General features: G+C 38.9%; 1 protein-coding gene across 7 annotated transcripts in view; it reads left to right on the forward strand.

Annotated features, from left to right (window-relative positions):
- The window catches only part of NRG3 (neuregulin 3), a gene marked incomplete at both ends in the record, with an annotated part of 1,082,027 nt that overhangs the window by 815,604 nt on the left and 239,495 nt on the right, over positions 1-26,928 (forward strand). For all 7 annotated transcript variants that reach the window (XM_079713078.1, XM_079713075.1, XM_079713079.1 and 4 more), the window contains one exon: positions 14,552-14,625. In XM_079713078.1, coding sequence (XP_079569204.1) covers positions 14,552-14,625 — 74 coding nt within the window. The remainder of the gene's footprint in view (positions 1-14,551; positions 14,626-26,928) is intronic.

Genomic DNA, 26,928 nt, shown 5'->3' on the forward strand with positions numbered 1-26,928 from the left:
GTGGTAGAGGTGGGTGTAGATTGGAAGGAGTAGGGAAGATTCCTAGTGAAGACTGATGCAAAGGCTTAATAGTATAGTTTTTACAAGTTTAGTAAGATTTCTGTTATCTAGAATGATTGGGGATAATGGCCTTCTGCTGCTCATGTTAAGTTGCATGGGTGTTTGTGTTATATAGATATGAATATGTGGATATATACCTAATTGTGTGCTATCTAGAGTATGTACCCCATGTATAACCAACTCAACGGATCAGTTACATGTTTGCTTTACATCTATACTCTGCCCATCTTTTATTCTCTTCTCTATTTCAGAACCACATTTCTTAGGCTGTCTGGACCAATGGCTTCTGAGTGGAGTTGGCCAGTAGGAAGCACTAAATTGGAAGGCAGGACTCTATTTCCTCTTTTATTTTTTCCTCTCTCTCTCTCTACCTTCTGTTTTCTCTGTTTCCTGGTTTATTTCCAGCAGCAGCTAGGTTCATTTAGGGTTCCAGCTCTGGTCTGATGGACCCACTGGATTTATCCTAGTTTCCTGGACTCAGACTTTATCCCTTCAGCCTAGGGGTGAGAGTGATTCCATGTTGTTGTCAATTCCTGTGTGACTCTATTGTTCTTTCTTTAGCTTCTTACCCTTTCTTTCACGTGGTCAATCAATTGTCTATTAAATTTCCTGGTTTCAAATATTTAAAGAAGTTTCTGCTTTCAGATATACCAACTTTTTCTTTCTCAATATATTTAATTTTTGAATGAGCATATGAATTGAGAGATTAGAATGTGATAATATATTATTGAGTCTGCGTTTTAAAAAAGCCACATTAAATATCACTGTATTTTTCTTTTAGGCTTTTTCAAGTTAATTCAATTATGTCATGATGTAACTGTGGGCAAATCGTTAAACTCTTAGTTTCACTTTTATCTTTATTTGTACCATAAGCGTAAAATGATAGGTCCTCTCCTCCTCAAAAAGTAGTTAATGAAGTAGAGCTCTTTAAATAGATACATAACACAATCTGAACAGTCACAGATGACATGGGGTAGAGAAATAAATATGATCTCTAGTGTTGGTTTAACTTGTCCAATCCAAGTTCTAACACATACTTTCCATGTGTCCTGGGACACAGAAATTAATTTCTCTAAAACTTCAGTCTCCTCATCTATAAAAGAGTGTTAACCCCATCTCCTTTTTATCAGTTTCATGAGGATTACTTTGTCTAACCTTTGTAAATCTCTCAGCACTGTGCTTTGAGCAGAGGAAGTCTTCAAGGAGCCCAGATTGCTCATCTATTACACTACAAGATGTAGAAGTGCTTTCTGATAACACTTTCTCCTTGATTTATTCCTAGGTAAAACACATATAGGAATATTAGATACATCACCCATAACTTGATTAACTGAATCTCTCTCTCTCTCTTTTTAGAAAATAATCATATTTTATCGATTTCAAGTCACTGCTCATCTACTGAGTTTCTATTTCAACTTACCAAACACTCCAGTTAAATACCATTCCTTTGAATTATATTTTGAATTTGCTGAGTATGGACGGTTACTTAATTTTTGTCAACCTAGCTGTACCAGATTGCATATTACTTCATTTTAATTAAAGGTCAAGAATCTTACCCATATCACCATTAGGAAGAATATCCCCCCTCATATGTCTTCTCTAGCTTACCCATTCTTACCTATGCCATTGTGTTATTTTCCCAGTTTCCATATGACATTCAGGTTTAGAACATATTTCACTATCTGATCTTGTCCAAGCTAGGGACATTGGTATCGCCACCTCTTTCTGACCTTGCTTGGTTACCAGAACTCTAGCTAGCTGTACTGTGCTGACTGATCTCCAACAAAACATATGCTTTCACTGGAATGACTAAAACATTTGGCATCAGAGGTAGCATGTAGATTTAGGAATGTCTTTTCTTTTTAAGAGAAAATGTGAAAGAGCAGACAGAGTACTGGATGATCCTCTGTGCTCTGCCTATTCATTTCTTAACCCCCAACCCAACCCCTGGAAACCACTGTTTTTTTGGGTTTTATTTTTGCGGTACGCAGGCCTCTCACTGTTGTGGCCTCTCCCGTTGCGGAGCACAGGCTCCAGACGCGCAGGCTCAGCGGCCATGGCTCACGGGCCCAGCCGCTCTGCGGCATGTGGGATCTTCCCAGACTGGGACACGAAGAACCCGTGTCCCCTGCATCAGCAGGCAGACTCTCAACCACTGCACCACCAGGGAAGCCCAACCACTGGTTTTTTAAGTCTACAAAGTATTTCCTTTTTCCATAGTGTCATATAGTTAGAATCATACAATATGTAGCCTTACAGATTGAATTCTTTCACTTAGTAATATGCACTTAAGTTTTCTCCATGTGATTTCATGGCTTGATAGCTCATTTCTTTTTTAGCACTGAATAATATTTCATTGTCTGGATGTACCATAGTTTATTTATCCATTCACCTACTGAAGGACATCTTGGTTACCTCCAAGTTGTGGCAGTTATGAATAAAGCTGCTATGAACATCTGTGTGCAGGTTATTCTGTGGACATAACTTTTCAACTCCTGTGCATGAATACCAATGAGCATGATTGCAAAATCATGTGATATGAGTATGTTTAGTTTTGTAAGAAACTGCCAAACTGTCTTCCAAAGTGGCTGTACTGTTCTGCAGTCCCACCAGCAACAAATGAGAGTTTTTGTTGCTCCACATGCTCACCACCATTGGTGTTGACAGTGTTCTGGATTTTGGCCATTCTCATAGGTGTGTATAGTATCTCATTGTTGTTTTAATTTGCATTTCCCTGATGACATACAATGTGAAACATCTTTTCATATGCTTATTTGCCATCTGCATATCTTCTTTGGTGAAGTATCTCTTAAGATCTTTGGCCTGCCTTTCTTTTTTTTTTTTTTAATACATCTGTATTGGAGTATAATTGCTTCACAGTGCTGTGTTCATTTCTGTTGTACAACAAAGTGAATCAGCTATATGTATATATATGTCCTCATATCCCCTCCTTCTTGAGCCTCCCTCCCACCGTCCCTATCCCACCCCTCTAGGTTGTTGCAAAGCACCGGGCTGATCTCCCTGTGCTATGCTGCTGCTTCCCACTAGCTATCTATTTTACATTCGGTAGTGTATATATGTTGATGCTACTCTCACTTCGCCCCAGCTTCCCCCTACCACCCCGTGTCCTCAAGTCCCTTCTCTATGTCTATGTTTTTATTCTTGCACTGCCACTAGGTTCATCGGTACCATTTTTTGTTTGTTTGTTTTAGTTCCATATATATGCGTTAGCATCTCTAGTCACAGAGAGTGGGGGCTACTCTTCCTTGTGGTGCGCAGGCTTCTCATTGTGGTGTCTTCTCTTGTTGCAGAGCACGGGTTCTGGGTGCGCAGGCTTCGGTAGTGTGGCATGGGGGCTCAGTAGTTGGGGCACACAGGCTTAGTGCTCCTCGACATGTGGGATCTTCCCAGACCAGGGCTTGAAGTCATGTCCCCTGCATTGGCAGGTGGATTCTTAACCACTGTGCCACCAGGAATCCCCTCAGTCAATGAAGCAAAGAACTTGAATCTTTTGTTTGTTTGTTTGTTTTTGGGGGGTGGGGTACGCGGGCCTCTCACTGCTGTGGCCTCTTCCGTTGCGGAGCACAGGCTCCGGACGCGCAGGCTCAATGGCCATGGCTCACGGGCCCAGCCGCTCCGCGGCATGTGGGATCTTCCGGGACCGGGGCACGAGCCCGTGTCCCCTGCATCGGCAGGCGGACTCTCAACCACTGCGCCACCAGGGAAGCCCTGAATCATTTTTAAAATTAAATGATTTGCTCTACTTACATGTCTTCATCAGCTAAGTGTATATATTTTTTAAATAAAAAATACAAATGTGCTTATAATGAAAAGCCACCAGCCTTGATCTTATCCTTTTGCACTAATTTCCCATGCCCGATTCCCCCAACATGTACCCTTCCCCAAACACTTGGACGTGCTTAGTAAACCATTTCGTTTGGGATTTTCCTGCTTGTTAACTTCATATCTCTAAATAACATATTAAACCTCTGTTTCTTTATTTATCTACTTTAGTTATGATACATTGACTTTCCAAAATCATGGGAATTTAAGTCACTTACACAACCCCCCACTTCTACTCCCTTCTCCCTACCTGGTTCTATCACTACTCTCAGTTCTCAAAGTTAGACTTAATGACACATTTCAGTAAGTAGAATAGTATGGTTAAGAAATGGGGGTTTTTGTGCAAAACTGAGGTTGATCTAGTCACATATTTCCCTGGTTTCCTCCTAACAGATTTTCAAACTTACAGTAACAATTATATTAGACTGAGCATCCATTTAAACTTACAAGCCTGTGCCATTTTTTTTTTCAAGGCAAGACCCCACTTTCATCTCATTCTGAGTTGCATGAGGCTTTTAATATGAAATCACTTTCCATTCAGTCCAAAGCTTCCTTGTTGCTGATGAATGTCATACATAATGAAAGATTATATCCATTTATCCTCAGCAGTAACTCATTTATCACACAAAGGAGATATATTATTGTAATTCGGATCAAAGCTGCCCACGTCCTTTAGCCGGCAGAAAAGCTGCACCGTTAGTGGATTGTACAATATCCTGGGAGAAACAGGGGAAATTATGCTGTTGAATGAGGGTTCAGCAAACTCTAGGGGTTTCTAAAATGCCTTTTAAAAAAATCATGTTTCACGTAGAATTTCTATGATCCAGGCATGTGAGCTGTAAGAGTCTTTTTTTTTTTTTTTTTTTTTTGCTTTCTTCACTTAATTAAATCTGAAAGCTGTGGGACTTTTTGCAGCTTGCTCTGTGATGTCTGCAAACAGATTTGTGAATGACATTGTGTGGATATTTTGCCCCCTTTCTTAGAGAGGCAATAATTATTACCACTTCTTTTTGAAGCATGCTGTGAGTAGTTTTATCAGTTCTTTCGCTAATGAGCTCCTTCTCTGCTTTATAATGCCAATCATAAAGATACCTTTTAAATAAGATTTATGTCTCAGATTTCTTTTCTTTTCACTCTTCCTTATCAAGCTGTGTATGGCTTTGCTTCAGGAATCACCCACACTACCCAGGCAAGGAACAAGGCTGGTGTGTTTGATCTCTTGTTGATATCATGCTCTCTCACTGTCTCCTTCTGAGAGCAGTGAATTCCAGAAAGGACATCACAGTCCTCCAGAGGAGCCTTTTCTTATGTTGTGTCTTTGATTTTAGGTTATCGTTGCCTTGTATCCCACATCTGTGTTCACTGCTTTTCAAATTCAACAACATATGAGTGCCTCAGTATTAAAATGATCCTAAGTAAAGTGAGCTGCAGAATGAAGGAGGGAGAATGGGCCCTCTTTCTTCCTTTGGTCTTACTTGGGCTCCTGGCCAGGATGCTCTTACAGTTTATTCAGAATTTATGCAAAATAGTAGCTAGTGATTCATCTGATCAAGTCACAAATCTGCACCTAACGTTTACAAACATTACTTCCTTTGATCTTCACCACATTCTGGAAGTAGCCTTTCAGTGCTTTGGCCATTTAAGAGCTAGCTATTGAAATTCTTATTCTCCTCCTCCAGACTCTGTGAGCTCATTATGTCCCTTGCATGGTTGATAGAAATAAATATAATGTGCCCAGGCTCCTTATCCTTAAAACAAGAGATTGCTAAATTTATCAGAACAAGATATAGTGATAGCAAAAATATTATACATTAACTTTAATCTAGATGTTCCTATTGATGGTTCTTACTTCTCTGACTATTCAGATGCTTTTACTCTCATGTAGGTACAATTGCCAGATCTAGGGAATAAAATACAGGACATCCAGTTAAATTTAAATGCCAGATAAATAATGAATACATTTTTAGTATAAGTATGTCCCACATATTACATGTGGGACACACTGATGTAAAAAAAATGTTTATTTGAAATTCAGATTTAACTGGGTGTTCTGTATTTTATCTGGAAATCCTAAATACAGGAGAATCCAAATTCTGGTCTTTGCTACTCTATAGCTATGTTACCCAGCTTAGTAATGGTTATGGACTGAATTGTGTCTTCTGAAAACTCGTATGTTCAAACGTTAAATTCCAGTGTGATTGTATCTGGAGATAGGGTCTTTTAGAGATAATTGAGGTTAAATGCGACCATACAGGTGGAGTCCTATTCTGATAGGATTGGTGGCCTTAGAAGAAGTGGCAGAGATAGATTGAAGAGGGAGAGCCAGATCAATCTCTCTCTCTCTCTCCACCATGTGAGGTAACAGAAAGCAGCCATCTGCAACCCAAGGGGAGAGCCCTCACCAGACGCACACCTTGCTGGCACCTTGATCTTGGACCTCTAGTCTCCAGAACTGTGGGAAAATAATTTTCTGTTGTTTAAGCCACCCAGTCTATGATATGTTTTTATGGCAGCCCAAGTTGACTAAAATGGCAAGTTTAGCATGTTTTCTTCTGGCTCAGTTTTACATTTCTTGCTGAACTGTGAGCTGGAAAAGACGGTTGTCACTTTTCTTCCACTGAATAGTCTCAACATGTGAGTCAATTACACTTCTAATTTCAAGAAAGTAGAGAGAGAAAAGTGAAGGAATCTGCTAATAGTTGAACCTTAAGCCTCAGAGAAAGTCTGTGATTGGCTAATCTCACAATCTTAGTGACATCTTAAGAGAAAATAATAAAGAGGAACCATAGGGAGTAGATGGGACAATAAATCCCGGTCCATTGTTGGCTGGGAATTATCAAAGGCAGTCATGGGAACTTTGAATTAACTAAAGAAGTGGGGGAAGAGAGCATGACTGTCCTCTGACTTTAATGTTAGAACCTAAATTATCTGCCTAAATTTTCTGATTACTAAATATATTTATAAGCATTGGGGGCAATGTGTGTCTATGTCTGTGTGTGTGTAATGTGCACAGAGCACACACTAAATCAAGGCTCATAACCCCACTTAGAGATGAGCACCTGAGACCTTAGAGAGATCAGTCACTGACCTCTGTCATACCTCTACATGGCAGAATTAGGGGTCATTCTGCATCCATAGGACGTAACTTTTCCACCATAACAGGCTACCTCCCTTGAAAACTAGAATCTCATGTTTGTCATGTTAGAATTTGTGTATACTAGGAAATTAATAACATAACATTTTCTCAATTTGAATTTATAAAGCAAAATTCCATCTATCCTCCACTTGTCATTATTACTCCCTAACCCTTTTGTTCTTGATAAAGACGATTATTATTTTACTACCTCTAATGTGATATTGAAATTAGTCTTCCTGCAAGAAGGCCAATAGATTACTTCTTAATTTACCTTCTTAGCCTAAAAAGGGATTATTTTTTCTTCTAGATGCAGTAAAAATCAAAGCTAAGTTAGATAGAATGGCTTTTTCAGCCCACATAGCTGCTTCGGATACTATTACTATGCACTCTAAGCTGCATAGTACCTTCATGTCATGTTATGTGTTTTAATTTTGTTAATGAAGTAGTAAGGCTGAGTGAGGCTCTTGACCAAATAGGGTCAGAAATTTCTATAAAGGCCAAGATGTTTATTCAGACTGACACGAGAACTCCTTAGCCACTGATTGTTCAAAAGTGAATGTACCATATATGGGAGTAAGAGGACGACGTAAACAGGTTCTGTCTCTCTGGTACTAAAATTGACCAATGAAGTGTATGGGTAACTGCTGGACCAGGCGCCTAATGTTTACACATGGTTGAGAGGAACTTGCAGTTGAGGAAACACATGTTTCTTATATTTTTTTAATGTCTCAGCCTTGAAATCATTCTTTTCCTTTTCGGCTTTAGGGCTCAAATATTAACTGAATGCAGCACACCTCCTGAATTTGAGCAGATGCTTTCAAATTCACTTCTGAAATCATATCAGTCTCATGATGAAGTAATTGGCCTCCATCTACTTTTGAATTCAAACTTTGCTAAGGGGAAATTTTTAAAAACCTTTACATTTTCTGAAAATTGCAGGTCTAACTTCATTAGCAAGAATAATCATGGTTGTGAGTGACATTATAAGCAACAGTTGCCTCAGCCATGGAATTTGTGATATATTTGAAAACTGTTGATAACACATTGGAGGACCCTCATGGGTTTGAAGGCAGCTGTTGCTCTGCAATTTAAAATAATCTGATTCTAAACTCTTCCATCTGTAGTTCAAAGGATTTTAGAAAGACTGTACCTACAGCCAGGCTATAGGTAAATTTAATTCCAGTTGATTAACTTAAAGATCTTGCTGTCTTAATTAGTGCTCCTTTTAAATAAGACCACTTAATTAAGTTCTAAATTCAGCTAAAGAAAACTTACACCTTAATCAGTGTCACATATCCTCCATAACAAAACCTAGATCTCAGTTTCAGCAGTGAGTGGCAGGGAAGGGAATTTGTTCTAACACCATTAATAATTTTTGAGCCTATAACTCTAGGCTGCAGATCCTTAGCTAAAAAAGTTTCTGGCCCCCCCAGCACACATTTGCATTCAGAGATAGAGACCTGGTTTGGGATTATGGCTCTAGAGCCCCCCATCTCTTCCATGCTGGGCAATTCATTCACCCTGTTGAAACTGTATCCTCTGGTTTTGTTTGTTTGTTTTGTTTTGTTTTTCTTTTTTCATTTTCTTCTTCTTTTTTTTTAAACTGAGGACAGTCCACAATCAAGAAATGTCATTCTTTAAGAGTGGTACTCCTAAAGATCCATAGTTAGTGAATACCCCTTAAATTAACACAAAGCTTAGGACATTTGCCTTTAAATCAGTGACCAGCCTCTGTGACATGGTTTGCTTAAGAACATTTTGAAATTGGATAATAACTTACACATCTAGGTCTTTAATTCTTACCATAAATCATAGCTTCAGTTCATGATATTTAGACCATATATTTAAATACTAATCTTAGGAAAGATACCTGGGTGAACGATGATTTATGTATCTACTGAATTTCCATGAAGAATGTCAGAAAATGCCACAGATCAAGCAAGGACTTTAAAGTCAGCTCCAGCTGAGTTTGTACCTAGTTCAAGTACTCACTGGCTGTGTGATTTTGGAACAAGATGTTTAACCTTTCTGAACCTCCGTTTCCTCACTTGAAAACCTGGGATGATGATTCCAAATTCAAAGAATATTTTAAAAAAACTAACACGTGTTGTGTGCTTACCATGAACAACAGGTGTTATTTATTCCTAATAATAATTCTAGGAGGAAGCTACTATTACTATCTCCAAGTTACAGATGAAGAAAAGGAGGCAGAGGAAGGCTAAGCAGCTAGTAAATAGCCGATCCTGGATTTAAAACCAGGCTGTGCTCCAAACCACCCTGCCTCTAAAATGTAAAGTTTAAACGCCTGATGATTTTTCCATTTTTCCCAACCAAGGGCTGACACTGAGGCTGAGGAGAATTGGCAGGAGATAAAGAAGAATACCTGGAGGGATTGTTCTTTTATCAAATCAGCATTTAACAGGCCCCTTAAAATTGGCAGACTTGTATATCACTGACAAAGTGTCTACTTTCCTGTAACACCAAAGAGTAACTACCATTTTTTGGTCTATGAATAAAAGTTGGTACAGTCAGGAAACAAACCATACAGTTTGCCACCATTTCTCTTGTGAAGTTAATTGATTTCTGCTAGTTTAAATTTTATGTCTAAAATCAAGTTTCCAAGAAGGAAGCATATGTACTTTCTCTAAAATGTATGCAGAGACCAGGCCCTACACCAGGATTGAAGCAAACATTTGAACATTTTTCTAACCTCCATATATTTCTCTCTGTAAATTATGTAAAATGCATCTCTGCAAATACGTGAGGTAGAAGGTCCCTAAGCATAAAAATGGCCAAAATTCATGTATGTAATATCAACCATGCATGCTTGTTCATTTTTTCTCCTTCCTGGTATCATTCCCATTTTGTTCGGGTTTAAAGTGGGGAACAGGGATAGTAAAAGGTTTGCGTAAAGTATATCCATGCAAATATTAAGTGAGGCTATAAACTCAACACTGTTAATCATTCTGATTAGTTGAGGAAGAAGTGATAGGAGACGTGTTGGCTGAGAATCCATGTAGATAACAGAGACTGTGGCAGTGAAGACAGAGTAGCAATGGAGAAGAAGGAGGTGAAGCAATGGTCACATCTTCCAGTAATGAGTAAATGACCAGGGAATCAACAGATGAGGATTGAGAGGATGGATAGTATAGTTCCCCCAATGGGACAGTTTTTGTGTTATTTGTTTTTGTTTTGTTTTGCTTTGCTCTCCTAACAGGAGGAAGCAGGAGAAATGGAAGAATAATCTGGAAATGTAGGGAGGCTGTTGGTGAGAAGTGAGAGTTCTTACATTTTCACTCAAAGTCATTAATATTAGCTCTAATTTGTTGCTATTCATAAAATGAGTTCAAAGAAATAAATTGGTATGTGAGTATCGTAGAGAAGAGATGGGCATGGTCTGAAGTTAGTAGTGTGGGCTGATGGCCATGGAAGCCACTTTTAGCTGGCCAAAGGATGCCCATTTCTGTGGGAACATCAGCAAATGAGCTGACCATTTAAAAAGTCTCTTCCTTGGGGGTCCTCCACATCCAGGCTGAGTGCTAGGCTCACTGCTTCTGCTTTAACACACTAGACAAATCAAGTATTACTTCTAGCTGACAATCATGCATTTTGTATTTTCTTATCTTTGCCAGTATTATTCTCTTTTCTTTTGCCCAAGAATTGTCTTTTAAAACTTTTCTCTAAAACTGGGCTTTTCGGGGCTTCCCTGGTGGCGCAGTGGTTGAGAATCTGCCTGCTAATGCAGGGGACACGGGTTCGAGCCCTGGTCTGGGAGGATCCCACATGCCGCAGAGCAACTGGGCCCGTGAGCCACAGCTACTGAGCCTGCGCATCTGGAGCCTGTGCTCCGCAACAAGAGAGGCCGCCATAGTGAGAGGCCCACGCACCGCGATGAAGAGGGACCCCCGCTTGCCACAACTAGAGAAAGTCCTCGCACAGAAACGAAGACGCAACACAGCAAAAATAAATAAATTAATTAATAAACTCCTACCCCCAACATCTTAAAAAAAAAAAAAAAACTGGGCTTTTCCTCAGGGATAATATAGAAGGGGAAAACATGAATAGAAGGGTGGCTTGTTATTTTAGGTACAGCTGAACAAGTGGGAGGGGCATCAGGGCCAAATCAGAAGGATGTAAGGAGTAGAAAAAGTGAGGTCTGAATTTGAAATTGTACAGCTGGCCCTATCCCTGTGGAAAGGGAGGGACCTGGTTCATGATTTGGCCCTGAGGCTCACCAGGAGAGATACTTTGCTGACACTTAAACTGGGCTCAGAATCTCCAATTTCTGACCCCACTTCATTGCCAGGGGCCAGTGTCCCTTATTCAGGGTTACCACACCATGGTTCTCTCTTCAACCCCTCATCCACCCTACCCTGCTTTGGACATTGTCTCCTCAATGATGCCCTTCCCCACAGCCTTTTAAATTTGTAAATAAACAAAACACAAAACACAATCAAGAACTTACTGATTTCTGAAGTGACAAGTCCTTCATCTCAGAGTAGATGAACACACAGAATTTAAGACTAATTTTTTTTCATAATAAAATTCTTAGCTCTTGCACACTGAGTTTACTTTGTGGTTGTTCTGCTGTCGATAATGCTTCTCCCATTTTCTTTACCCAACTCTTTATAAACCGTGGCTGTCTTTTCTATTCTAATCCTGCTCTTTGGCCATCTAGTTGTAGAAGCAAAACTTACCTGTTAAGACCACCAGGGAACACTGATATTTTTAATAAAATTTCTATGACGCCAGCCTTCTCGGGGATAAATAAATTCAGAGAACAGGCAGTGGATGAATTCAGTGGAGCTTTGAAGCAATGCAGAGTAGAAAAATAATAGAGTATTTAACCTGGTTAAGGCAAGATTTGTGCTTTTTTTCCAAACGTGTATTTACCATTAAAGATTACACATGTACTTGTAAAATTTTACTAATTCTTTCATGCTTTATTAAGATGAACAAACAGAACTTTCTATTACATGAATTTCTCTTGTTCATATACCTGTATCTCTCAGAAAACAAAAAATCTTAAAAAACCGTCTCAAAATCCCCCCACAACTAACAAAAAACAAAACAAACATGCAATGATATTTCTCAAAAGATGTGCTGTTTATCACACTGTCAGAAGGTCTGCCAAACTCAATCTGTTCAACAGAAGTGCATCTTAAGACATTTTTTCCTTTGCTTTATGTCTTTAACAGTGTCATAAATTCAATCCACCTCATTGGCTTTACCTGCTGGCCACATTTTATCTTCAAATTTGGATGGATTTGAACTTATCAGGGTGAGGTGATTTTTAAGTGGAAATTTTAATTTGTCATCCTTAAAATCCAGCAACATTTAGCAGGGACGTGACCACCTTAACAAAGGAGCAGGGCTTTGCTGCATATCCAGTCACAGACCTCGGCAGGTTTCCTAGCCTGGGCCAGGCTGCTCCAACAGCATCACACTTTATTATCTTCATACCAGCACACAGGTGTGAAGGCAGGATGAAGGCACACACTGTGCAATTTTCCTGGTACTCCATGAGGCCTGAACACTTCAGAGTGGGCTCAAAGTCATGGAAAATCAGTTGAAGACTAGAAAAACTTCAAACATCTTCCCTTATTTTCTTCTCCACACACAAACGGAATAATGCATTTTAAGTGATAAAAACCCCTTAAAAAGCAAAACAAAACAAAACAAAAGCACTTCCCCTTAAAAGCAGCTATCTCCCTAGGATACCATTTTCATATTAAATGAAGATACAAAGAGTGAAGTGTGCTTAAAATCCCCCACATATGTTGGAAATAAAAACCTCAGGAGTAAATGCATGTTACAGCACACACCCAGCACCTAAGTCATCATTACAAGAAAATGAAAACCAAAACACTGTGGTTCAGGTAATTTTGAATAAAGTCAAACTAACAATGTTAGGGTAGCTTTCAGAGAACAGGAATTTATTTCTTCATCACAAATGTGCTTCGGTCTTAAGTATTTTCTGACTTTGTACCATTATCAAACCAGTGATATGCCTGCTTTATTTCAAGCGCAATAAATGAATTTTTAAAAAGGTTATGAAAATATGTGTCTGCTTAAACAAATTCTCTCAATAGCCTGTTGGGTATTTGGGGTGTCTATATGTCAGAAATCTTTGTTCTCAATCTATAGGGAAAATTGCCAAATACACTCCAGCATTCCAGGCTTAAAAAGGTGCTAAAGAGAGCCTGCCCCATTACCTGTATTCCAATTCAGCTCACAATGAAAGGTAGAAAAATTACCTAGGTGCCTTTCACTGTGACTGCTCCAGTTGCAATAGACTTTATCTAATAAAGTGTTTATTACACTCAGAAAACAAAGCATATTCTGAAGAAAGAATCCATGGCTCCCATCTCTGACAGAATGATCTCTTTGAATTCTTTTGTTGATGTTGTAGATTTCTAACAACCAGAGGATTGTTTTTTAAATCTAATTTTTATGCCAGTAGCACAATTTCCTCCTTGGTAAGTAGGACAGATTCATCCCACAAGCAACAATGGATGTGTTCCTGCTTAACTTGAGCATGAGAGATTAAGCTTCAAGCAGATATACTAAATGCCACCTCCCTGCTTACAGAGACTGTTCAGAGGCAGGTGTGTGGAGCCTCAGCTGTATTTTGTTCCTTGAACTGCCAGCTGATGAGCTGAGGCTGTCCGAGGTGGTCAAGCAGCCTTGATTGAGCGAGCTGTGAGAAGACTGTGGACTGGCAGGGCTGAAGTGATATGCCCCATTGTAGGGGCTTTTAGGCAAATTCCCTGCCTCCAAATTGCACCCACCTTAGGAAAGTTGCCTTGTACAATGCCTCGCAGAAAGTACGCACTTTGCACCTGTTTGCTGAATATAAAAGAGAAAAATAAGGAGAGAAAAATGTGAGTTTAAAGAAAATGCACAGAGGCCTTGCACATAGAGGTAGATGCCTTTCAGATCTTGCCAGATCTGAAATAAATGCTGCTATTTCTGACCCAGCAGTTAGGTGGCACTGACTGGAAGAATTGCTAAGTTAAAAAAAAAAAAAGATAAAATTAGCAAATGAACAAACTAGTAAAACACAAGGAAAATAAACAGCCCAACTCCACTGATAATATTTGATCAATCATGTTAGAAAATGATTTTTTTGTTAGGAAAATAACACTTGCAATATGATGCTTTCTGAAAGGGTATTTGCAGTCTTTTAGAGACCAGTGTGTTGCATAAAGAATCCTGCAGAATTATGAGGGTAACCATTATTCATACTGCTATGAGGGGCATCTTAAATTGCTACTAAGTTTGCTTATTAGATATTACCTATAAAACTATAAAAGCAAAGTGGTGCTGTTTTCTTACACAGACATGACTAAAATTCACCTACTATCAATGTTAGAAACAGACTGAACCAAGCCATACAAAAGCATGAATGTACTGTTCTCACTGTGATATCATTGGTGGCTACTTTGCTTGTTGAAATCTCGAACCATTCACAAACACATGTGTATGTTTGTCATTTACCCCTTTTCTCAGGTGCAAAGAAGGCTACCAAGGAGTCCGCTGTGATCAATTTCTGCCGAAAACTGATTCCATCTTATCGGATCCAAGTAGGTCAAGCATTTTTCTTCTGTCTCTAACACAGTATAAAACTCTGAGCCACATTTGCTAACTCACTGATGGCTGTATCTCAGTTTTGTGTCTCTGAATGCTGCCAAGGGTGGGAGCTGGGGACAGACACTCACATTCAAAGTTTGTTCAGAACCATCTCTGTCCAAGCGTAGGTCCTCTCCAGGGATGGGGCCTGATTTCCAGATTCACCTCTACCACTACCCTCTGCTGGGAACTCCAGCAAGTCCTGCTCCCTTAGCTTTCACACTCCCCCACTATCACTCCATTATGGAAGCAAGAATATAGAAACATAAAAGACCTTATTATTTATCCAAAAGAGTATTATGAGAACTATAGTATCGTATTGCTTCTTACCCACTGGTTGGTAATTTGTGAAAATATTAAACCTATTAACCTCTACCTTCCTAAAGTAAGGAAATACACATAAAAAATTATATAAGAAGTTTTCAAACCAACTGTGAAAACCTCATTTTTAGCAACACTATTCGAGTATCAGCGACTACTGTACCAATGACAAATTATTTTGTTTTCCATTCATGAAAGAAGACAATTTGCCACTACAAAATATTGCCACTCATTAGTTTCTGTCTCTATACAGAGTAAAAAGTAATGTTCTATACGAATATGCCCAATTCTGGTCAAACGTGAAATTTTTACTTTATCTGTAAATAATCTGCTCTTTCAATGACTGCTACAATTGAATTGCCACTAAGGAAAAGGGGACTTTTATTGAATCAGAAGTTTAGTTCAGTGAAGATAATGACAGACATTTCCAAATCGTAAAGGCAATATTTTGGTTTTCTGAATACCAAACATACATAGCATAAACTTTAGCGAAATATCATGCATTGACAGCAGCCAGAGGCCACCCGGTCTGTGAATGTGCACATCGCTGCATAATGACCATGTTTAGCCGTCCTTCAGCACCTTTTCAAAATGCATATTTTCATTTACCCCTTGAATTTTTAGGTATGTTTCCTCGGGTAAATGTAATATTTTTTAAAAAGGAAATTTTTGTTTAATTCAGTTTGCTTGTGTTTTATCTTGTCAAGGCAAGCTGCCACTGTACAGCATTCACTCCTCTATTTTTGACAAATTTAGCTCTCCTAGAGAAAGGTGGTTGTTGCCTAAAAGCCAGCAACCGAGCTAGCCATGATCTGTGTTCTCTGAAATGCGAGGCTCTGGTCTCTAGGAGTTTCCCAGGTAGGGGGCAGTTACTAGAAAGTGTTGAATCTTTCCTATCTTGTGATTTTTGCCACTTGCTAAGCTGATGTCTAAAAGGTATGGTTTTGGCTAAAGACGTATAATTTGGAATACTAGAAATCTTACAAAGAAGAATGGGTTTGCTGATTTCTTTGTTTCTCTTTTTATTCACTTTGATGTTTTATACTTAGCTTCCCTCTTTGTTTTATTTTCTTCCCTTCTTTCTTTCTCTTTCCTTCCCTTTTATTGTCGCCTTTCCTTTTCTTCTCTTTATTATTTTCTTGCATCCCTTTATGCTTCCTCCCTTCCCCTCCCTTCTTCCCTCCCTCCCTCCCTTCTTCCTTCCTTCCTTCCTCCCTCCCTTCTTCCTTCCTTTCTTCCTCCCTCCCTCCCTTCCCCTCCCTTCTTCCCTCTCTCCCTCCCTCCCTTTCTTCCTTCCTTCCTTCCTTCCTTCCTTCCTTCCTTCCTTCCTTTCTCTTTTCCTATATAGCTGTGGAATATCTGTCCAGTACGGGTACTGGGACAGGGCTTGCATATGGTACAAAATGGGTAAAATAATCTTTCTTTACACAGTCTAATCAAACCTTTGCCATTCAATTGAATATGATAGTCCATCACTGCAAAAGCTGAGAATGAGACCACTATAAGGACTGTGTGCTCCTCAAAGAAAAATGATCCCATGATCAGAGTCACCAGCCCTGAAAACCTTGGTCTCACATACACAAAAATATTTAGTTCAACAATACTTATAATGGTGAAAAAATAGACACATTCTGAAAAACAAGATTATGTTTAAATAGAACATTATATGGCACATCGATCATGTTCCAGTAAATTATTAAAATAAGAGCTATGTGAAATAGTCCTATTAAGTGAAACAGCAAGTTAGAAAATTATTTTCATGTAAGATTGTAGTAAGAATTTTCTTTGGTCCAAAGGTGGAAAAAAACATACACTAAAATGCTAAAAGGGAACTTTAAGTATTGGGGTTATAGAAGTATATAAAAATTTTCCTTTTTATCCTGTTTTCTGTAAAATGGCATATCATTATTTGAATCAAAATGCCAGAATGCCTTGTGTTGGGCTGTACTACACAGGCCTGCAAGCCCTGTGCTTGCCCAGCTTCAACACCAAAGAAAGAGCCCAGAGTCAGCAAGAGACAGTAGTGGTTTAATGGATGAGGAAGCTTACATGTCTGAGGCAAGGTCCTGGAGCAGCACCCCACCATCTGTGGCAGATGGCGGGCAGAACATGGTGGCGGGCTTTGCTGGGGTGGGAGGCAGGGTTACCAGTTATAGGGGAATTAACATCAGGTCGGCTCATTGGTTACCAGGGAAACCAGCAGAGGGACAGCCTGCTTCTCACTTCCCCTTTGATAAACTATCAGAGTGGAGATGTTCTGATCTAAAGCTAGGACAGTCATTAGCTGGAGCCTGGGGCAAGTATGTAAGAACGTCAGTCAGGGGAGTAGGGTATAGGTGAAGCAGGCACTAGTCTAGTCGAGCAGGGGATGTCTAGAGAACAGCCATCTTGAGTGTCCTGACCATACACCTTGCAATTGAAAAAACAAAACAAAACATTGAAAAACCTATGGATGAGTCCCTGTGACACAGTTTAAATGGGAAAAGCATTTATTTCCCATTCATCTATGCATGCATCTATTTACTTATGCAATCATTAATTCCTTCCCCAAATATTTTCTGAGCACCCACCAAGGGCCATCTATAATTGGTCAGATTCTCTTAGTACAGAAGTGTACAAACAGGATTTAGGCTCTAAGGCCCCCAAGGCTAGTGAGGGAGAAAAACATGTAGACACATAAGCATGGGCATGTTTCTGGTGGAAACATTTATTCCTTTGTGATCTTGGCAGATTTATTAAACCCCTGAGCCTCAGGCTTGTCATCTGTATAATGCCAATAATAATACCTATAACCATCTATCACCATGATTGACAGGAGGTCAGTTCCAGGTAAACATTAGCCTACTTCCTTGCTCATCATTGTAATCATACTAATATGTGTTTAGAGTTTACATGTGTTAGGCACTGGGCCAAAGGACTTTACTTGGATTATCTCATTAAACCCTCACAATCATAGTCCAGCAGAGTTACTGGCAATTGACCACATTTTGTAGATGAAGAAATTAGGCCTCGGAGATATTAAATAAACTTGCTCAAGGTCCCACAGCTAGTTAATGCTGGAGTCTAACTTCCAATCCACATGACTTTGGGACCTGAGATCCCAACTGCAGGGCTCTTTCCTTCCTTTCCTAGGCCCCTCCTTCCTCTAGTTATTTTCAATATGACATTTATCACTCTAGATTTCATTGACTGAAACTCAATGACCTGCAGCAAACATTATTCTAAGGAACAGTATTTGCACAATTTTCATATCTTAATGCAGCAACTTGAGCTTCCATAGAGATGTAAATCCCTAATGAAATTTCCTTGTCAAAATTCTTGCTGAAGGATCGTTTAATTTGCTGCTCATGGTATCTTGGAATGACTCTGCTCGGGAAATAAGCATCCCTCCAACACCCTCCCTCTGCTTTTCCTCCTCTCTCCCTTTTCTTCTCTCTCTCCCTTCTTCTCTCTGCATTTTCTGATTGCATGTTCTATTTAGTGAAATCCTAAGGAACAGGGGGTAGAAATCTCTGCTGTTTTATTCTTCCCCCAGGCGATGCAGAGTTGATCAGAAATGTGTACCTTTGTCAATTAATTTATAATAATAATAATAATAATAATAGTAATAATAATAACCTCAAGTTACATGCATTTAGGGAAGCAAAGCCAGGATGTCACTGTGAGAAACTCAATGGCTGATAGGACCAGTGTTTGCACTGTGGCCCCAGGCTGGGTCTTCAGACCTGTTGTTCCAAAAACTCACAAAGAACCTGTAGTCGGCTCTACTCAGGAAGACTTGTATACACATAAGAATCAAACTTATACAACGTCTTGATGTCAGTTTTCAAAAAAGTATAATGCATTGTCAGGTTACTCAAAACCTCATATGGACCCAAGGTATGGAAGCCACATTCCCATCACAAGGATGAATAAGCAGAAGTTCAGAAGAAAGACAGTGAGAGGAGCAGACTTTCATCAAGATCAAGAGGATGTGACCTTCTGTGGAGGAGCCAGGACCAGCTAATCTAGAATTCCTGAAGAGCTTATACCTGTACCCTGCTTCCTACTGCTACCAACACATGGATAGCCACTGTGAACTTCCAGGAAGCGCCATCATCTTCTTGATGATTTATAATGTAATTGCTTTGGAACAAATACATTTTCCTCACAAATACAGGATCGACCTGTAGACTCCTGTTTTCTCTTACCTTCAGTACCCACCCAGGTCAGGTACCATCTCTAGCCTTAAGGCAGAGCTAGATGGAACTGAAGAACCATGAACTGGCCAAGGTTTCAGGCAGATATTGTCCTGGGTCTCCCTGCTTCAGTGCACATGACAACCTGAGTTATCAGCAAGATCCTGATCTCATCCTTGGCCAATGAAAGCCTGAGAGCAGCTCCAGAGAATGGATTAAGAGGAGAATCAAAGAATGGTACAGGGTGGAAAAGACACCCATCTGCAATGAGGGTCCTTTTCCTGACACACAGCCAGTGGTAACCATTTCCGGTCCTCACTGTGCCTTCCTCTCCACATCAGCGTCTAATACCCAGTATCCTCAGGGCTGGAGGGAGCTGATAAGTCTGCAAGCCCCAAGTTTGGCACGGGGCTTATACAGCTTAAACTCTCAGTGTCATCTGCTCTTCCCCATGGGAGGATGGAGGCTAACTTCTATCTCTAGTCTATATAAAAACCATTTAAAAAATTTTTCCACAGACAGTTTACTGATCTAGTAGACTTTTATTCAGCAATTCATGGATCAGGCAGCATCTAATCCAGCAGATAGAAAGGAGCTCTGAAGAACTGTATAAGATGAGAGATTCTTAAAGACCAAAGTGACCAAGAACAAAGAAGTTAAACTGGGTGTTTGCTTATTGGTTAAAGCAAGGTTACACCACTTATATGGAGCAAAGGAAATTCAGGTAACTTGTGCTGAGCAGGCAAGCACTGGTTGGTTAAGCTAAGCCTTTCTTTTCTGGGAGAGCCAAGCATAGAAACTTAGTTAAGTTTTTGTTTGCTGTTATAAGAATTAGAGTGAGTGACTCCATCTTGGTTTTAACCTGGTAACTTTAACAGTACTGTCTTACATTCATACTTTGGTTTCTTTGGATCTTAGAAACCAGGCTGTGCTCTCAGAGTACCCTGTAAGATGCCAGCAGCCTGTCAGGATACGATTCAGATGAAGGCTAGCAAAAAATGTGATAGGAGTTTTTAGACTTTCCATCACTCCAGACTGGGCTTGTGTACCCCAACTTCTCAGGAATAATTGCTTTGAAGATCCCAAAAGTAAATTTGCCATGACATATGGTTCTAGCCACAGAGGGAGCACCAGGCAGTGAGCCAGTTCACAGAGCCCACTTCAGAATGGTTTGCAGGGACAACTAACTCATCAAGTCTGAGCACTATTGGTCTCCTTCCCTGTGTACCAGGAAGCAGATTGGGTCATCACTTACCCAGTGCCCAAACCAGTCAGCCCAGGGCAGAGTGGTGGTGCTTTGCCATGCGTGGCACAGTGAGGGAGAGGGAAACTTGGGAGAGCCTCCAAGAGCCAATGTGGGGCCTGGGAGCCCAGGCAGGAGTTGGCTAAGCAGTTGCAGAGGTTTCCTTGAAGGGTAACAGTGGAGAGTTTCCCAAAGAGACCCATGTTCCACCCTTTTGCCTTTCCCGATTTCATGTAGTATATGGAAAAGTGTGCAATGTGACAACTACTAGATGGAAGGGTATAAGGAAAGGTCCTCTGAATCAGGAGTTAAAAGATCTTGTTTCTAATCCTGTGACCACTTGCTCTTAGCAGTGTGGCCTTGGGTGAATCACAGTGCAATTGAGCCTCAGTTTCTTTATCTGTAGAAGAATCCTCCAGGCACCCTGGTTAAAAGAAGAAAACAGCCCTCAGTACCGAGCAGGCTGTTCCTGCAAGCCATTCAAAAGTAGGGTCAAATGCACAGCTGAAATAATCTTTTTATTCATTCATTCACTTATCCCCTAAGTAACTAAGCACATATAAAGTACACCATGCTGTGGATTCAAACAATAGTAATTAAGGATCCTACCATCAATAAAGTCATAGTCTAGAAAACTGCATTTATTTAAAGTGAATTATAGGCTCCAAAGAATGTACTGTCTGTAAGACATTAACATGTATTTTTCATTCACTCATTCAACTCTTACTAATAGTTTGACATGGGACAAGTTGCTTAACCTTGATGGGTCCTGGTTTTCTTCTTTATAAAATAAAATATTAATTGTCTCTACTGCAGACAGCTATTGTTAGGATTAAATAAAATAATCTATTCAGAATAGTTTGTGCTTGACACATGGTGAAAACTAAATAAAAGTCATCTAGTATTATTATTTTTTATCTTAACTGTTATTATTGCCTTTATAACTACATGGTATTGCTGAATGAGACATATTATCTGACCTCAAATATCTTCAGTTGCATAGAGGCAAGAAAAAATTGTACAAATAACACACATAAAAGACCAGACAGTTTAAGGAACTATCATCAAAATGGGGGACAATAAAAATTCACATGAAGTGGAAGGGAAGGCTTATCTAGGCAGGAGCATGGCAGTGAGTTTTTCACATGGGGTGCTGTGGCTGTGTACTGTTGCACAGGCTGCACACTGCCCAACTTTACAAGTATCATTTGTACTAAAGTGTAAATGATTCTCTTTGGAGATGGGCTATGTGGTCCTGGGTAGGAAATTTCCATTAATAAGTTAGGTGGAGAAACAGAAGGTTCTTGAGGGCACGAAGCATAAACTAATAACCACTTGCTCTTGGCCCATTAATCCTTATTGATGAGAGGGGATGTCTTCCAGACTGAAATCTACTCAGAATACTTAAGTCCCCTACATTACTCTGCCCTCCAGTAGCCATAAAAGCATTGTTAGTAGAATGTATTAATATGTAAAATTTGTAATTCTTAATAACCTTTTTCTGGCCTTGAAAGAAGAGTACTAGAATTATCAGCTTTTGATCATGCCTCTTTGAATCTTACAAAGTCCATCAGTTCTATCAGATCTATGCTGTTTTTAGATATTTGATTGCTAACCTAACTTTTACCAATTAAACATGCTAATGCACACCATTTCTAGAACAGTAGGAAGATTAATATATTTACAAGAAAGAAAAAATTTCTCATGATCACATCACTCAGAGTTTACCACTAATAATCATTTTAGGTCATAGCATTCCAACTGTTTTGTAATTTTTATGTGGAATATATAGTCACCCAAATTTGGAAAATATGTATGTTTACATTTAATATATGTTCTTTAAAAAATAATTTGTAAACCATGCATTGAAAAATATGGTGAGATTACACATAATTTTTCTTGTCAACATTTTTCTCTATTTTTCTAATTTTCTACAATACATATTTATTCACAGTACTTATTAAAAGAATGATAATAACACTTTTTGATGCATCTACATGTCAGGCACTGTTCTAAGCATTTTTCAGATAATCCTCAGATGGCTCTTTGAAGTATATACAATAAAACCCCCCATTTTAATGATGAAGAGACTGAGACAAAGATAAGTAAAACTGTTTGCTCAAGGATACACTTTAAGTAAGTGGTAGGGCTGGAATTTGAACCCCATAAGTTATGCAGTCTAAACATAAAAAATGAAAAGACAGTCCTAAAAGTTGACAGTAACTCTTTCCCATAGAGTTATAATTATTATGATTCCTCTTATTGGTCCCCTTCCTTTGAACATCATTATTTTTCTGTGTGACACTTCAGACTCTGCTGTATTAGACTTTGAGGTATCTCCTGAGACATTATGTATGGGTTCCTTTACAAAACTGTGGGCTGGGATGAAGGAGGGAGAATGCCGTCTGGTTTTATCCAGTTTTATTTTTCCAACTGCCACTTCAGTCTCTGGCAGAACAGGGCGGTCTCCAAGGCAGGTGGGTGAGGGAGTCCTACCACGGTGTAAGTGAGCATGTCCTGTGGTGATGTTCTCTGTTATTTTTTTTTTAATTTTTCTTGGAATATAGTTGACTTACAATGTTGTATTAGTTTCAGGTATACAGCAAGGTGAATCAGTCATATATATATATCCATTCTTTTTAGATTCTTTTCCCATATGGGTTATTACAGAATATTGAGTAAAGTTTTCTGTGCTATACAGTAAGTCCTTATTAGTTATCTATTTTATATATAGCAGTGTGTACATGTTAATCCCGATCTCCTAATTTATCACTTTCCTCCACATTTCCACTTTGGTGACCATAAGTCTGATTTCAAGATGTGTGAGTCTGTTTCTGTTTTGTAAATAAGTTCATTTGTATCATTTTTATTAGATTCCACATATAAGTAATATCGTATGGTATTTGTCTTTCTCTGACTTACCTCACTTAATATGATAATCTCCAGGTCCATCCATGTTGCTGTACATGGCATTATTTAATTCTTTTTATGGCTGAGTAATATTCCATTGTATATATGTACCACATCTTTTTTTTTAAAATTATTTATTTTTGGCTGCACTGGGTCTTCGTTGCTGTACACCGGCTTTCTCTAGTTGCGGCAAGCAGAGGCTACTCTTCCTTTCAGTGCATGGGCTTCTCATTGTCGTGGCTTCTCTTGTTGTGGAGCACAGGCTATAGGTGCACAGGATTCAGTAGTTGTGGTAGACAGGCTCAGCAATTGTGGCTCACGGGCTCTAGAGTGCAGGCTCAGTAGTTGTGGCGCACGGGCTTAGTTGCTCCACGGCATGTGGGATCTTCCTGGACCAGGTATCGAACCCGTGTCCCCTGCACTGGCAGGCTGATTCTTAACCACTGTGCCACCAGGGAAGTCCCTACCACATCTTCTTTATCCATTCCTCTGCTGATGGAGATTTAGTTTGCTTCCATGTCTTGGCTATTGTAAATAATGCTGCAGTGAACATTAGGGTGCAGGTATCTTTTCGAATTATGATTTTTCTCCAGATATATGCCCAGAAGTGGGATTGCTGGATCATATGGTAGTTCTATATTTAGGTTTTTAAGGAACTTCCACACTATTCTCCGTAATGGTTGCACCAATTTACATTTCCATCAATAGTGTAGGAGGCTTCCTTTTTCTCCACACCTTCTCCAGCATTTATTGTTTGTAGATTTTTTGATGATGGCCATTCTGACAGGTGTGAGGTGATACCTCATTGTAGTTTTGATTCGCATTTCTCTAATGATTTGTGATGTTGAACATCTTTTCATGTGCTTTTTGGCCATCTGTACGTGTTCTTTGGAAATGTGTCTATTTAGATCTTCTGCCCATTTTGTGATTGGGTTGTTTGTTTTTTGGATATTGAGCTGCATGAGTTGTTTGTATATTCTGGAGATTAATCCCTTGTTGGTTGCTTTGTTTGCAAATATTTTCTCCCATTCTGTGGACTGTTGCTATCAATGGTAGCAACAGTCCCTCTCCAATTTGAGGGATATTAATAGGGTTCTTACTACTCATACAAGCTGTTGATAGCCTGAGTAGGTTCAGCCTTCAGTACAGTTTAATTTTATATACACAGTATTTTTCAGTTTATTTCTATATTTGTCAATATTTGGCTAATTCCTTATGCATGAGGTTGGCACCTCCACACCAGGGATTTATACATTGATGTAGCTTTCTTCCAGTATCCATAAAGTATTACCATTTTCCCTGAAAATCTATGTGGAGATAACCTTTAGTGAGTATTCCAGTGGCCTTTTTATTTGGAAGTTTCCAAGCGGTACACTTTGAGTGAGCATAAGAAGAATTGAAAGAAAAATGGTGGAAAGTTTCGCCAAGAGTATCTGAAGATTAAAAACAAAGAAACGGTAACCACAAGACTAAATTGGCCTTTACCCAAGGGTGTACAGGGCATCTGAAATTACCTTGCTCATAGCTTTTTGTGCTTCCTCTTCATACTCCATTTTGGATAAATTTAAATCACATCTAATAACATTACATGCATCACTAGAGAGTTATCACTACCCTCTATGAAATACAGAAAAAAAAATGATGATTTTCCTCTACGTTAGTAAGCCTTTCCTAAAAGCATCTATTTATTTACATCCTGTGCACAGAAGCTGTTATGTTTTGGAGATAAACAGCAGAATTACTTGTTAATTTTGAAAGTGTTTTATATGATGCTGATGCTGGGAGATGACCAATATGGTGCTGTACCAAGCTGCACACCCCCCATCCTCCTTTCCTTGAGAGAGCTATTTTGAGAGAGCATGATAGAGCAATTTCACTCTTGTGTAACTAACATGAAATGGAATGATTTGAGCTATTACCATCTTCATTTCTAATTTGGTACTACCACCACTCTTTCATTTTTTATCTAGTTTTAAAAATTGGACATGCAAATTGTAAATAGCCTCTCATAATGTGGATTGTAAAGATGAGACAGAAAAGTATAAAAATCTACCACATTGTTCTCAATAATCAGAGACACAGGGTTATGGGTTTTCTCTTAATACTAAGGTCATATTTTTAATTCCAACAGAGATGTTTTCATGGAATGAGGACAAACTGTATGGCAGACATTGTCTATACCACTATCTCTACTTCCTCATTTATTACCCCCCCCTTACTTGGGGTTATTCTATAGTTGAGGAAACTAAGATTCAGAGAAATTAATCAACCCATCAAAATCACTGAGTTTCTAAGAATTTAAATTCTAATCTGCAGATTATACCCTTTAGCTTTCCAAGTAGTTTCTCTTAGGAACCAATAAAGTGTTTGTGTTTTTATTTTTAAGCCAAGGAAATGACGTTTCAAGGACAAAGTGACACAGAGAAGTTGATTTTAGAATGTTGGTTGCAATAGGAGCCTTTTTATTTATTTATCTATTTATCTAGATAGATCTATCTCTCTATCCTTTGATTGTTTGCTTGATTGATTTTTCATGAGGAGTTAAGGGCAAGGCATTCTCCATCATGGTTAGTGGTATGCTTAAAAATTCAACTTAAAATAGGTGAAAAGATGGGTGCATAATTAGTACAGTTTGGGATAGAATGCTGTATTAAGCTACACAGTACAAGGTGCATAGTCTAGTTCCTAACACACAACAAACGCTTGGTGAAATTGTGAGCAGTTATAATGAATTTTTGATGATTTGTTTTATATGAGAATAAACTTTTGAGAACAGGCACTGGATCTTCTAAATTTCTGGCTTTCTTAACTTTTCAGTCTCCCCTTATGAATAGAGGTTAACTATTCAGTTTTACTGGATGGTACCTCCATTGTCTCCATTTTCTTTGGAATCTTGAAAACTTCAGTCCTTTCAAGAAAGTTGAGTGGTAAAAATTAATGTGGAATTGATCTGGCAGATAAACACTTGCTTCCCCACTGTGTTTTAAACCATGAGGAGGTTTTCAAATTTTCAGTTTTTGCTGGTTTCTTGTCTTCACAGCAGTGCTCTGTAATTATGCCTGCGGGAAGTTTCCAGATATTGGGCATAGCCCACCTCAGTGGTCTAGGAACACATTCCAGACCCAATCAGAGTGTTTCGTGGATAATCTGGAAATGTTGCCCTTCAATTAAGAATGAACAATGAGGGATTTAAAGCGCAAACATTTCTATAATATAAGCCAATTCTGATATAAATAACATTTATTAAGGACCTATTCTGGTTCATGCAAGAAACTTTGCCAAGTACACTCGCATGTGTTGTATAGGTTATCATTTAACTCTGACAAGTACAAGATAAAATAGTTATTTCTATCCCCATTTATTTTTGAACAATACAAACACGACTAAGTAGGCAATATCTAGAGGAAGAAAACTATGGAGATTTATTGTGGAAATAAGAAGACAAAATGAGAGAAATAGCATGCTCTAATATAGAACATATTTTGTAAAAGGCTATTGTTTCTTAAATATATTTCACTATAGTTTCAAATAAAATCCTCAGACTATTTCTTAAACCTTTATTTTAGTTTTTCTTTATTTTGTGTGTGTGTGTTTCATTATGAAAT

The sequence above is a fragment of the Hyperoodon ampullatus genome, assembly GCF_949752795.1.
Source record: "Hyperoodon ampullatus genome assembly, chromosome: 1".
Lineage (NCBI taxonomy): Eukaryota > Metazoa > Chordata > Mammalia > Artiodactyla > Ziphiidae > Hyperoodon > Hyperoodon ampullatus.